This window comes from Cnephaeus nilssonii (genome assembly GCF_951640355.1).
Source record: "Cnephaeus nilssonii genome assembly, chromosome: 10".
NCBI classification, from domain to species: Eukaryota; Metazoa; Chordata; class Mammalia; order Chiroptera; family Vespertilionidae; genus Cnephaeus; species Cnephaeus nilssonii.
The window spans coordinates 81,153,672-81,167,986 of record NC_137081.1 but is presented as its reverse complement, the minus strand read 5'-3'; the positions used below and the strand labels follow the sequence as shown (position 1 = coordinate 81,167,986).

Here is a 14,315-nt window from a genome sequence, read left to right as displayed (position 1 = left end):
TTCTGATGTTATTTTAAATAGTATTTTGAATTACTTTTTAATTTTGCATTGCATCATAGTTTATAAAATACCTGGTTTTGTATATTGATCTACACCTGTAACCATGATACATAGACTCATTATTTCTAATAGTTGGGTGAGTGGGTGTAGATTTTACATTTTTGTTTTTATTTTCTGTTTTATTTACAAGTAAGTCTTGTACAAATAAAGACAGTTTTTCTACCTATTTATATATTGTTTTCTTTATTTCACTGGCTAAGTCCTCTAATACAATGTTGCATAAAGGGGATGAGAGCAGGTATTCCTTCCTTTTTCCCAATCTTACGGGAAAAGCATTCCATATTTCAACATTAAGTATGTCAGTTGTACTGTTTTTGTGGATACCATTACCAAGTTAAGAAGTTTATTTTTTTTGAGTTATTAATGTTTATTATTATTAATATTATTTTTTTCAAATTAATCAATTGCTTTCTTCTAAATTCTTTGCTTTTACAATATATCATAGTGGATTATATTAATTGATTGTTGAATGTTGAAACTACCATGGATTCCCCACATAATCATAATATGTTATCCTTTTATAAATGGCTTGATTTTATTTGCTAGTATTTAGTTAAGAAGTTTTGTATCTATATTCATGAATAAAATTAATTTTTTATATTTGTAATATCTTTGTTGGATTTGGGATCTGGTTGATGCTGGCATTATATTTTCTAAGAGTTTATGTAGGCTTAGTATCAATATATTAAATATTTCACAGCATATATCAGCAAAACTAACTAAAATGGGAGTTTTCTTTGTGGGAAGAATGTTAGCTGTGAATTAAAATTTTTAATAGATAACAGGTTATTAAACATTTTATTTCTTCTTGTTTGCTTGTTTAACAACTTATGTCTTTAAAGAAATTTACTTGTTTCATATAAGATGTCAAATTTACTACCATAAAATTACATGTAATATTCCATTACTATCATTCTAATGTCTTTAGAATCTGTTAACTATTCCATTAATAAAAATGATAATGATAGTGTACTTTTTATATGAATCTATCTAGAATTTTATTGACCTTTTAAAAGAAAAATATTTTGGTTTTTACATATATTTCTCTACTGTTTGTCTATTTTCTATATAATCTATTTCCATTCTTATCTGTATTATTTCCTTCCCACACCTTACTTTGTGTTAATTTGCTCTCTCTTTTTTTTTTTTTCTAATTTCTTAAGGTGGAGGCTCAGATGATTGATTTCAAAGTTTTTGTTTCTTATAAACTAACAGTTTAGAGGCATGCATTTCTTTCTAATCACAATGTTAGGTATCCCCAAATTTGAATTATCTGTGTTTTTATTTTCATTTTGCTCAAAATATTTTTAAATTATTTTTCTCAGTTCTGCTTTAATCATGCTGTTTTTGTCCTCTGCGACTAGTGTATTCCCCTTAGTATAACCCCTTAGGCAACACACACTATTGCCTACAAGCCCTATCCATGCTCTCTATCAATTATTTAGAAATGCATTGTCAGCTTCTTGATTCTTTATTTTGGATTCACTTTTATTGTTCTAGTTTGAGGTTTTTTGTTGTGTGTGTGTGTGTGTGTGTGTGTGTGTGTGTGTGTGTGTGTTTTCCATCTGCATTTTAAACATTTTGTTCTACTGTCTTTAGGTTTACTTTCTTCTAAAGAAAACTCCACAGTCATTCTTGGCTTTGCTATTATGTATGTAATGTGTGGATATAATGTGTTTTTAATTTTGATGATTTAAATTTTTCTTTTTGTCTTTTTTTTTTTTTTCTCTTCATCACTGTTTTTCTATTGGGATTTATCCTGCTTAAGGTTTATTGAGCATTTTATACTTTTCATTAAATTTGGATTTGGCCACAGTTTCATCAGATATTTTTTTATGCTTCCCCTTTCTGACTCCAATTTAAAATATAAATTAACTTAGGCTCTGTTCATTTCTTTCATTTTTTTTTTCCCTCTGTGACTGAAAGCTTCCTCTGATAATGTCTCAAATTCATTGATCTTTTCTTCTGCATGGTTTAATTTTATTTTAGTACTTTGCAGTGAAGTGTTTTTCAGATACGTTAACTTTAGAATGTTCCTTTAAATCATATATCCTATTGAAAGGAGGTGGAAACAGCACAGGGCTACAGAGTAGCAAAGGGTACATTTCCATAAGATAAGGGAGCTGGGAGTAGCAGAAGGTACATTTCCATAAGATAAGGGAGCTGAGAGGGCAGAGAGGTGTACATCTACAGAATAAAGGGAAGGAAGCCCTCATTCAGAGAGGGAGGAAGAAAGCCCAGAGGGAATAGGAGAACAATAAGGGAGAAGAAGGAAGGAACCTCACCTACTTCACATGAGGTTTGTGCTCTAGAGTTGCTATAGTAACCGATCTAAGGGGGATAGTGACCAATCAGAGGGGATATCAAGGCACAAAGAACTGCAGCCTTTATAAACTATGGAAAAAAGGGACTCAGTGGGACTCTTTCCTCTCCCCATGTGGGGGTCTGTGCTTGTTTCTTAATAAATGTCCACCTTTTGCTATACCACCTTTCGTCCATGGTTTCATTCTTTGACTCCACCTGACAAGCGCCCAGGAACCATACTGCCCAGAGGAACACCACGTGTTCCAGTCCAACTTTCCCATATCACTATTTTTCTCACTATGCTAACTCTTCTTGATATTTTTAAACATATTTATAATAGCAGATTGACTGTATTTGTCACTGGTTCCATTATCTCTGACATTCCTGAATCTGTTTCTATTCACTGGTCAGTTTTCCTAGTTGTGAGTCATATTTTCTGGTTTCATCACATAGCCAGGAATGTTTGATTAGATTCTGACCATTCTGATGTTAGCATTGAGCTATGTATTTGGCTCTGTTCTTTGAAAAATCATTGGGCTTTGTTCTTTTGGCAGATGTTTTAGGCTCTTTGCAGGTCAGGTTTATTATTCCAAATATCTTATTCAGTGTAGGTTTAAGTGATCTTTGCTATGGGGATGGTTTGGTTCTACTGCTAAAGCCAGCTTCTTCTGGGATCTCTCTGAAACGTTACAGTATCCTGCCTGGTTGGGAGTAGAACATACTCCAGCACTGTGTGACCTCCGAACTTCCAAGGTCCAGAGAGCGTCTTCCTCTGCATGCTTTCAGCATTCTCAGCAGCAGGCTCCAGAGAATCCTTGCAGCCCTGAACATACAGCGAAGGCCCTTTCTCCCTGGCTCTTCTTCCTCGCTGGTGTGTTCTCACCTTCCCAATTACTAAAAGCTTCAACCTTTCTGAACTTCAATTTCTATCTCCATTCTACTCTCCAATAACATACTGATAACGTCTCATGGTTTTTCTTTACTATCTAATATAAATAGAAAAAATAAACCTAATTACATGTAAACTAATTGCATGAGTATAGGAGCAGTTGAGAAATTTTCACTTCTAAATCAAAGGCCATTATTTATTCATAAAAATTCATTTGTGATCACAGAAAAATAAATTATATTTAGGAAAAATATACAGAAACTTTAAAAGCCATTTTCAAAATATTAAGAGCAGAGAGCATTTTTTATGACAAATTCAGAAAATATGCTTAATACACATTTTTTGTAAAACATTGTGAAGAGAAGGAAGTGCAGGATTGAGGAGAAAAGAGAAGACAATGAGAAAAGAAAACTGCGAAGGAGAAAGAAAGGACATATGAAAAAGTAGTAGCATGAAGTGAGAAGAAAGAGATGGAATAGGAAGAAAGGAAAAACAAAGGAGAGACAAAAATGAGTGTAAAAGAAAAGAATCATATATGCAAAATAAAGAAAGAAGATAAACTATTTAAACTGGAAAAAGGACAATAGTTATGTGAAGCAAAAGGACTTTTGAAATATTAACCTTTTGCACTCGGATGTCGAGTGTGACTCGACATGGTTAGCATTGGTAGCAGCTCGTATGTCGAATTGTATTGAATGTATCAATAATTTGAAATATAAAAAAATCCAAATAAATAAGTTTGTATGAAAAGAAACTCTAGTTTTTTATTCTACTGCCACGCTTTGTAAAATCTGGGGTATTTAAAAAATTAAATCCTGAGTAGAATAAAGGAATCGAGAAAAAAGCAAGCGAGTGCAAAGGGTTAAAGTAAAAATGTACACATTTATACCTTGTCTCAAGTCACTGAGCATTTTAATGAAGGGCTTCTTTTTTATCATAAAAGATATATCTACACTAATAAAAGAGAAACATGCAAATTGACCATCCCTCTGCTATGCCAACCAGCCAATCAGAGCGAGTATGCAAATTAACCCAACAAAGATGGTGGTTAATTTGCATGCACAGGCGCGGAGCAAAGACTGAAGACAGCGGAGCAAAGACTGAAGACAGCAGAACAAAGAATGAAGACAGCGGAATAAAGACTGAAGACAGCGTAGAAGGAAGCCAAGCGCTGCAGAAGGGAGTGAAGCTGTGGAGAAGAAAGCGAAGCAGTGGAGATGGGAGGGAAGCGAGGCGGAGGCGGAGACAGGAGGGAAGCCCGCCTCGGTGGGCTTTGCTCCCTTCTCTGCTTCGCTCCGGCCGCAGGAAGCCCTATTCTTGTAGGAATCTTCCTGCAATGGGCCTCTAATATATATCCTACCTAATAAAAGGGTAATATGCAAATTGACTGCACCTTTGCTACACCTAAGCCATGCCCACCAGCCAATCAGGGCGAGTATGCAAATAAACCCAACCAAGATGGCTACAGCCACAGAGAGCAAGGTTTCCCAGGCAACGGAGGAAGCCAAGCTTTCTGCCTGCCCTTGCTAGGCCTAAGTCTCCACTCAAGCTACAAAGTTTCAATTATAGAAGGTAAACAAATCTTAACAGAAATGGCGGCAGCCACGGAGCTGGAGAGAGCAGGCCAGGGTTGCCCCTGGCAATGGAGAAAGCAAAACTTTCCGCAGACCCTGGCCAGGCCCAGGCCTCTGCTTAAGGCTACAAAGTTTCAATTATAGAAGGTGAATTAACCCCAACAGAAATGGCTGCCAGCCACGGAGCGAGCAGGAGGCTTGGCTCCGCTCCAGGCTACAGAGTTTCAATTGTAGAAGGTAAATAAATTCCAGATACCTGGGCCTCCTCTTGGGTCACCAGGGGGCGTGGCTGGCCTGCAAACCAACACAGGCCCCTTGCTCAGGCTGCCCCACACCCTAAGGGAACCCCCATCCTGATCTGGGACACCCTTCAGGGCAAACCAGCTGGCCCCCACCCCTGCACCAGGCCTCTATCCTATCTAATAAAAGAGTAATATGCAGATTGACCATCACTCCAACACACAATATGGCTGCCCCATGTGGTCAAAGATCCTGCCCCCATGTGGACACAAGATGGTCACCACAAGATGGCCAGCAGGGGAGGACAGTTGGGAGGCACCAGGCCTGCAAGGGAGGGCAGTTGGAGGTGATCAACCCTGCAGGGGAGGGCAGTTAGGGGTGACCAGGCTGGTGGAGGAGGGAAGTTGGGGGCAAACAGGCTGGCAGGGGAGCAGTTAGGCATCATTCAGGCTGGCAGCGGCGTGGTTAGGGGGTGATCAGGCTGGCAGGCAGAAGCGGTTAGGGGCAATCAGGAAGGCAAGCAGGCGAGCAGTTGGGAGCCAGCAGTCCTGGATTGTGAGAGGGATGTCCCAGATTGGAGAGGGTACAGGCTGGGCTGAGGGACACCCCCCCTCTCTGTGCACGAATTTTGTGCAACGGGCTTCTAGTAAAGCATTAGGAGAACACTGAAGAAAAAGAGAAGAAAAAAAAAATCAAAATCACCTAGATGGCTGCCAGGTAGATGCAAGAATTTTATTTAGCATTTGCAATTTTTTTCTTCCTGTGATCTTCTATTCATTTTCAAATAGTTTTGTTCAAGTGGCATAAACATTTGGACTCCTTAATCACTTAGAAATGTAACTTAAACATTCTTAAAGAGTCCTGGCAGGTTTGGCTCAGTGGATAGAGCGTCGGCCTATGGACGTAAGCATCCAGGTTTGATTTCGATCAGGGCACATGCCCAGGTTGCACATAGCAGTTAGACATTTATATAACTTACAAAAGTGTTTCTGCAATAATTCTGGTACCCCCATGACACCACGCATAGTCATTACAACATAGGGAATATTCCCTACGCTCTACGTTCTGTGACTCCTTTGTAACCACCAATTTTTTTCTTCCTCCTTTCATCATTTTCACCCAGCCCCCCAAGTCCCCTCCCAACATGTTTTTTATCCTAGTGGGAAACTAATGGCAACTTTATTAGAATAATTTTATAAAATTTTAATAAAAGACTATTTACAAATATGTGGACAATGGGCAAAGGATCACAAGAAATAGTGCAATACCCCAGGGCTTGTATGACAGTGGCTAGGTCTACAGATAAGGGGAGAGAGCAGTTATTTGAAGATGTTTGTATGAAAGTTCCACAGTGACCTCTAGCCACAAGTTGTAGCAACCTGGAAGACTCCACAGAGATAAGGCTGGAGAATCGCTACACCAGAATCATTTGCTCATACCATATGATCTCACTAATATGTGGAATCTAATAAACAAAATAAACTGACAAACAAAATGGAAGCATGGATTCACGGAACAGACTGACCAATGCCCAAGGGGAGGTGCGTGAGAGTGACTGGATAAAGAAGGCGAAGGGATTAGCTAAAGAACATCTATGCATACCTCATGGAAAAGAACAATATTTTGGTGAAGGCCAAGGGGTGGGGAGGTGCGGGTGGGTGGAGTGAGCAAAGAGGGGCGAAAGGAGGACACCTGTAATATGTCAACATGAAATAATTCAGTAATTTTTTACATCACTTTCTCCTTTCTTCAATCACCTACATGATTCACTTCACTTTAGCTGAGTTCAATTGGCATCCAAATTACAGTAGAACCTAAGTCATCCATACACACTATTTCTGGGATACAGACCAGGGGAGAGCAAAGCAGAATTAAGAGTGGTCTGGAAGGAAAAATGGAAGATATTCAGCACACTAATGCATATTCCATTAAGGTTTATTTTAAATTTTCTCTCTTGTTATTTATATATGCTTTTCCATGATCATCAATAGCCCTGTTATAATTTTATCTAGAGTTATTTTCTCAGTATAAACTATTAAAAAGAAAAAACCGAATAGATATAAAAGTTTTAAGGCTTATAATTTTTATGATTTATTAAAAATATTTGCTATAATTTATATTTCTAACAGGAAGTTAAGAGAGTCTTCACTATATCATCATTAGCAATGCAAATTTTGGCGTTATTAATTTGTTAGAAAAAATTACACAGCAGCATTTTACTTTGCATTTCTTTGGTAACTAGTGGGTTTAAAGGTTTTCTATGTTTACTAAAAAATTTCATTTTTTTAAATTTCAATTTTCTTTTCATGCCATGTTCTACTTCATGTGGCCCCAAGATGAGTTATTAATGCCTCAGTAGGGTAACAGAGACTAACCAGAAGATTTATTTTCTTACAGTTAATGTACATTTCATCTTAACAATTGTCTTTTGAAGGGAAATTTAATCACCAGACCATGTTCACAGCCCCTTTTTATTTTTCTTGACTAGTATAAAAGGTCTTACTCTGTTCTCTAAAATTGACATTTGTAATTCCACATTGCATTTTTATGCCCGCATCTTCTTTAAATCTAGGCATTTCAGTAAAACTCCTACTTAATATATAAGTATGTGAGGTGAGAGACAAAAACACAATCGAACAAGGTGTCATTATGTAGTAGTGATGACAAACCCTATTCTGGAGTCAGACTATCACATTGGATTCCTGGCTCTCTCACCTTCTAGTATGACTCTAGCCAAGTTATTTAACCTCTCTGACACAATTTCCTCTTCTGTAAAATAAAATAATAAAATTAACTACTACAGGAGATGTTCTGAGGATTAAATAAAATGATAAGCAGAAGCCTAATTTGTTAGATTATAGTATCCTACAGTAAATTATTAGAGCATAAGATTATTGATTAAATAAAAATGTTAAACTGGAAGAAGGAAAATAAATATGGAAAAAAGAAAGAAGAATGTGTGGCAGGAAGCAATCTGGCTATTCATTTTTATGATTAGCTCAACCATGTATTTACCTGAGAACTCTACTATAAGTTCTTAAACATATTGTCCTTGTCTTACCAGCAATGTACATCCAGCCTCGGTCATATGGCTTGCTAAAGTACATGCTCACCCAATAAATGATGGACAGTTGGATAAATATATTAAACAATAAATGAATATATATAAAACTAGAAAGCCATGAATATATGGAACAAATAGAATAAAAATATAAAATAATATGTTTTTCATAATTTCTCCAGAATTACAAAAAACGTGTTGCTCTAGAGCCGTGGTCAGCAAACTGCGGCTCACGAGCCACATGCCGCTCTTTGGCCCCTTGAGTGTGGCTCTTCCACAAAATACCACGGCCTGGGCGAGTCTATTTTGAAGAAGTGGTGTTAGAAGAAGTTTAAGTTTAAAAAATTTGGCTCTCAAAAGAAATTTCAATCGTTGTACTGTTGATATTTGGCTCTGTTGACTAATGAGTTTGCCGACCACTGCTCTAGAGGAATAATTTATATGAGGCCCAGAAAAATGAACCCAGAGTACCAACGGGATAGTAGAATGAAATACTATCCCTAAAGGAGCCTCATCAGTCCCTCCTCATTTCATAGAGACATAGTAGACACCCTATTTCAGGCATATCAGATCCAATTCCAGTTGTAACCTGGCTCAATCCACTTGCTTTACTGTTGCTTTTGCATATACAGGTCAAGTTGATGGTGCTACACAGCTTTCCCCATGCTGGGGACTCTTTTGAAGAAGGTTCTAAAGACTATGACACTCAGAATGAGTAATATTATACCTAAGACCAGCACCAACCATGACTATTTGTATTGCTGTGTTCATGTACTTACTTGCTGGATTGTCCGTGCTATGTAGGCTGACCATTGGGACCCCTGGACCTGCATTTTAAAAATATATGTATAAACATTTTAAAGAAATTTAAGTAATAATTATGTAGTGAAACAGAAGCAAGTCCACTAGATTTCATTCCTTTCTATGGATATTTTATTCAGAAAACAAGAACATAGGGTGAAATGAACTATTTGCATAGATTAATTTTAAGATTCCCCCTTATCCAAAATGCCCATACGTCCATATTTCTATGGTTTTAAGCCAATATTATGTGCCTAGCTCTCTCTTTCTCTAGTTTCTTATAGATTAGTCACAGATATTCAGAAAGCTGGTTCATGACCCTGACCTCTCCATCATCTGCTCAAGCAAGATTAAATTCTATTTACCCACTCAGCCAAGAAAGAAAGAATCCATGCATATTAGAATTATTTCATCCACAAGATAAATAAAAATTAGAGCTGATTATATATTTGTTTTTAAAATATGTTAACTGGAATCACTAATTATTTCAAATATACTAGTTAATTCAGGTGTAACCATAAAAAACTTCTCTTCTATGATTCGATAGAGATGAATCATAAATTAGAAAATTCTATCTAGAGGTCTAATGGTTTTCCCCTGGTGACATCAAACAAGTACTTTTCTTTTTTGATTACTTCATTTCAGACATCAAGAGTAAAATTAATTTAAATGAGTAAGTGTTGGTTCATTCCTTGTGTTGTCTTAAAACAGGACAGCCTAGGTTACCAGCTGAACCAGTAGCACTCAATTGATAATGCTATAGGAGGACATGTCTCCCATTTCATCTCTGGGAAATACAGTGTCCTATTAAAGGGACAATGATTTATATCAATATAACCTAGTGATATCATGCCTCTATAAAAGACTATACTAATTCTATCTATAGATAGAATAAGTAATTAGGGTAAGTGTAATTTGTCAGAATTGAAAGGGACCAGACCCAGAAAATTAAATTTCTGTATATACTAAATATTTTAACAACTTAGCCATTATTTTAATGACTATTGTTTTTCTAAATACAGCTAAGTTAGTTTATTATTGTGGCATGACTTTTTAAAATCATTCATGTTTAAATAGTCCTGATTGTGTGTATTTACTCTCCAATCTTATTTCTAAATGAAGTTTATGAATATAATTTGCATCACAGAAAATCCATAATTTATAACTTTAAAAACATATATTAAGAATAAGTCATATAGCTAGAGAATAATAGTTATTAATGATAGTAATAGATGCTGACCACATAAAATTAATAAAATAAACTTTATCAGAAATCATCTGTTACCTTTACAGAGTAATAAGAAATGTTGATTCATGGGACTAAAACTGGCATCAAAATATGTACATTGTTCTTTCATAAAATTACATGAAATGCATTGACGATTCAATAATCCTTCAGTAGATGCACTGGGGGGAAAAAAACATGTTAGAAATGCTACCATTCCAGGTACTTTATTGTGTGGCATCTGTATTTTAATGTTAACATTAGTAGAGGAGCTCCAGCATTACTTACATTGAGGTTGCTTATAAATTATGACTTGCCAGAAAAATGGAAAGTCAATTTCCATTCCTAATGTTAAGACATGGACATTTTTCTTCTCTGTAACAAAATTAAAACTATGTACACCTGTAATGTATATATGTATGCTTATAAATAAAAAAATTGACTTCCACAGAACTCAATAAAACTTACTCTTAACTGCATTTCTCTATAGGTATTTCTTTGAAAAGTCTTAAAAGTAATTGCCCATAAAGACTAACATAAAGTCATTATCAATAAACATTAATTGAAAGAACTAATAAATGTCTTCACAAATCACAAACAAAAAATCAAGCTCATTATTTACTCAATTCGACACTCTCAACACTGGAATTTGATATTAGTGTGAAATATTTTCCCACTAAGTATTTGCACTGAATTTTTTGGTAAAGAAAGTTATTTTTATGTCATAATATATATATATATATATATATATATGTATATATATATATATACATATACATATATATATATATATATATATATATATATATATATATATGTATGTATGTAGTTAAATATATATGTAGTTAAAAATCATACATATTTTGCAACATCTGGGGCGGGGGTAAGTAAAAAGAAAGTCAATCATCTTTTTATTTTTCCAAAAGAGGTGCTTAAGGTCAGAGGGGTTGAGATATATCTCCAAGGTTAAATTTCATATCTAGAATCATTTATTTTTTAAATAGAGATGAATCATAAATTATCTATGCTAATAGGTAAAACACTGTTGATAATACATTTAATGAAATTTGATTTGACAAAATATTCAATTTTATTTTGAAACGAAACATGATTTGGGCTATGCAGTTGGAAATGAATCATGGTCATGCTGCTTTTGATGTGCAATATGCTGCAGGCATGGGGCTGGGGGCAAGGACAGGGTGTTGATGTGGGCATCAGAAGCACAGAAGCAATCAAGTACAGTTCACAGAGTCACGTATCATAGCTGAAGCATCCTGAGCTCATCATAACGATCCTTTACTAGTAAAGGTGATTAATATACACTAGGCACTTAAACACAGTAGCCAGTTTCACCTTTATGATATATACTAGTAGCCCGTTTGCACGAAGATTCGTGCAATAGACCTTCATTCACCTGGCTGCCTGCACCAGTTTTCTGCCGGCACCGGGGACCCAGGCCTTGGCTGTGGTCACCGCCTTCTGCCTTTTTCAGGGTCGGGGCTTGGCCCCAGGCAGTGGCCTTGGGCTCGGCCGCACCCAACATCCCTGCTAAGGATCACAGGAGCCGACCCCCAGTGGTTTCCTGCGATCGGTGCAGGCTCCCCTCTGGTGCCCAAGGCCGGGAAAGCCTCCAGCGGCTTTCCCGGCCTTGGGCTCGGCCCACCCAGCGTCCCTGCTACCCATCGCAGGAGCCGACCCCCAGTGGTTTCCTGCGATCGGTGCAGGCTCCCCTCTGGTGCCCAAGGCCGGGAAAGCCTCAGGCGGCTTTCCCGGCCTTGGGCTCGGCCGCACCCAGCGTCCCTGCTACAGATTGTAGGAGCCGACCCCCTGGTCGTTGCCTGCGATCTGTGCAGGCTCCCTGCTGGTGCCCAAGGCGGGGAACGCCTCCGCCAGGAGGCTTTCCAGGCCTTGGGCTCCGCCACACCCCAACGTCCCTGTAACGGTTTCCTGGTGGGCGTGGTTGGTGGGCGTGGCTTGGGCGTAGCGAAGGTGCAGTCAATTTGCATATTTGTCTATTATAAGGTAAGATATCATGACATTTGCCATTTTAACCATTTTTAAGTGTATATTTCAATGTCATTAATTACATTCACAATGTTGTGCAACCATCACCACAGAGAGATTAAGAATGTGTACTATCCATACTCAGGTATTTAGTGACATAACTAGAATTTAAAACCTTTACTCTCAACTCCATATAACTTGTTGGTATTTTCTCATAATATAGAGGTTTATGTTGGTATTTTCTCATAATTTAGACTCTGAGATTATTGAAATAAGAAATGCAAATTGTAAGATCAAATTGTAACACTGAATATGGTAGCAGTGCTGATTCTGCAGAGGTGTCTAATCCCATAAATTGTCAGCCAATGGTTATTTTTATGGCCTGGACAAGACATTGATTGAGTTTTCTGGATTAAACACTAACATTATCTTACAGTCAAGCCAACTGGCATTTGATGAGCTGTTTAAGGGGAAATTTATTGGTACTACATTTTCTTTATAGCACAGCCTGCTATGCTAGTACCAGTCACAGAGAGATTGACTCTTCTGCCTCAGTCACTAAAGAGATAAGTCAAGCACACAAATCTAAGAAGTCATTGTGATTCAAATCACATTTTAGGCTAATAATGGGAAGAGGAATTGAGGGAATTCCATTGGTTCAACCTGGTCAAGTCTAATCTTCTGAAACTAATTTTTCCTTTAAGACTTTTATAAAATGGGGGAAATAAAATATTGGTCAGGTATTTCCACACCTTAAAGGATTGTTCATGACTGCCAATACCAACCATAGTATGTTTCAAGGAAGATAGGCTTCAGGTAACCAAAAAGAAAAAAAAAAAGTGACCAGTACTTTATTGAAGACATCTGAACCAAAGTTAGAATCAGTGTCTTTAAATAAACAGCTGTTCTTCCTTGAAAGTCATTAGGATTGAGACTATGGCTTCTAGACTCTAAGAGAAAAGACAAAGGATATGAAAACGACATATTGGAAGGGGTGATAAAAAGGAAAGGCTTGCTTCAGATAAAAGCAATATATGCATACATGAGAGCATATGGGAGAAAGAGAGGGAGTTAGAGCACTTTAAACATTTATTTTTACCCTCAAAGGAGAGTCTAGGCTACTTGGTAAGAGTCAGTGGTGACACTTCTTCAAACATGATGAATTTCCACTGAGAAAATGCCATGGCAGTTTTGACACTTTAAAACTGTGAAATGGAAATTAGAAAGTATATATAAAGTCTAGAATTAATAAGTTGCTTGCCAGACAAAAACAACAGTCATTCTTGTGAGGTCCTGCTGAAGGCTTTCTGAGTGAAGAGGCATTTCCATACTACATGGGCATGACCTTAAGCCCCTTTTATGAATATAGCTTTCCATTTGGGAAAATTGGCAGATGGAAATATGCCCCATCCATGACTTTATTTTGGTAAACAATAAGCAGTACTGGCTTAAATAACCTTAATGGATTGTACACACTATTTGGTGGGTGATGGGGGGCAGGGAGGGAGGGGGAGAAACTTGCACTGGATCCAGTCTATAAGTGCTCACAATGCTTTCTTTTGTTCAGAAATAAACTGCATGTGTACAATATTAACACACTGAAAATGCAAAATGAGGCTTAGTAGAAGAAAGGCCAGTGGTGAAATATGTAAATGCCTGTGATGTTGGTGGTTAAGAGAACCAAGCCTCAAAAAAAAAAATATTTTGAGACGGTAGAAGCAGGTGAGGAAAAAAAATAAAGGAGCAGATATATTGTCTGCACTCCCGTTCTAACCTTGATGATCATAAAGGTCAGGGCTGAGGGACTGGACCAAGAATGTGAAGGTCACGTAGAGTTGGCTCTCCCCAAGCCATGTAAAAAAAAACCCCTCCAGAATGTTTCATCCTCTCATTAAGCTATGTAATGGCCATGGAGAAATCAATCTGTGTAGAGAGATCCTGGCACACTGCTTACCTGTACAGCTGCCTCCCTTGGGGGGAAGACTCCGTGCTCAGAAAGTAACTGCCCAGGAAAGAAAACAACACAAGCATCAGGCACAAATCAACATTTGCCATGCTGTTTTCACTTGAATTTTTGTACTGTCCAGAATATAGAAGAGCTTTTTTGTTATTAACCACAGAACTTTGATACAGGATTTAAATCCATTTGGGAAATAT

The 14,315-nt window shown here is 37.2% G+C and overlaps 1 protein-coding gene across 1 annotated transcript in view; it reads right to left on the bottom strand.

Moving 5' to 3' along the window:
* Positions 1-14,315, bottom strand: part of DPP10 (dipeptidyl peptidase like 10) — a gene marked incomplete at both ends in the record, with an annotated part of 660,265 nt that overhangs the window by 35,182 nt on the left and 610,768 nt on the right. Inside the window, 3 exons of the mRNA XM_079782730.1 lie at positions 8,908-8,955; positions 10,215-10,336; positions 14,113-14,160. Coding sequence (XP_079638856.1) covers positions 8,908-8,955; positions 10,215-10,336; positions 14,113-14,160 — 218 coding nt within the window. The remainder of the gene's footprint in view (positions 1-8,907; positions 8,956-10,214; positions 10,337-14,112; positions 14,161-14,315) is intronic.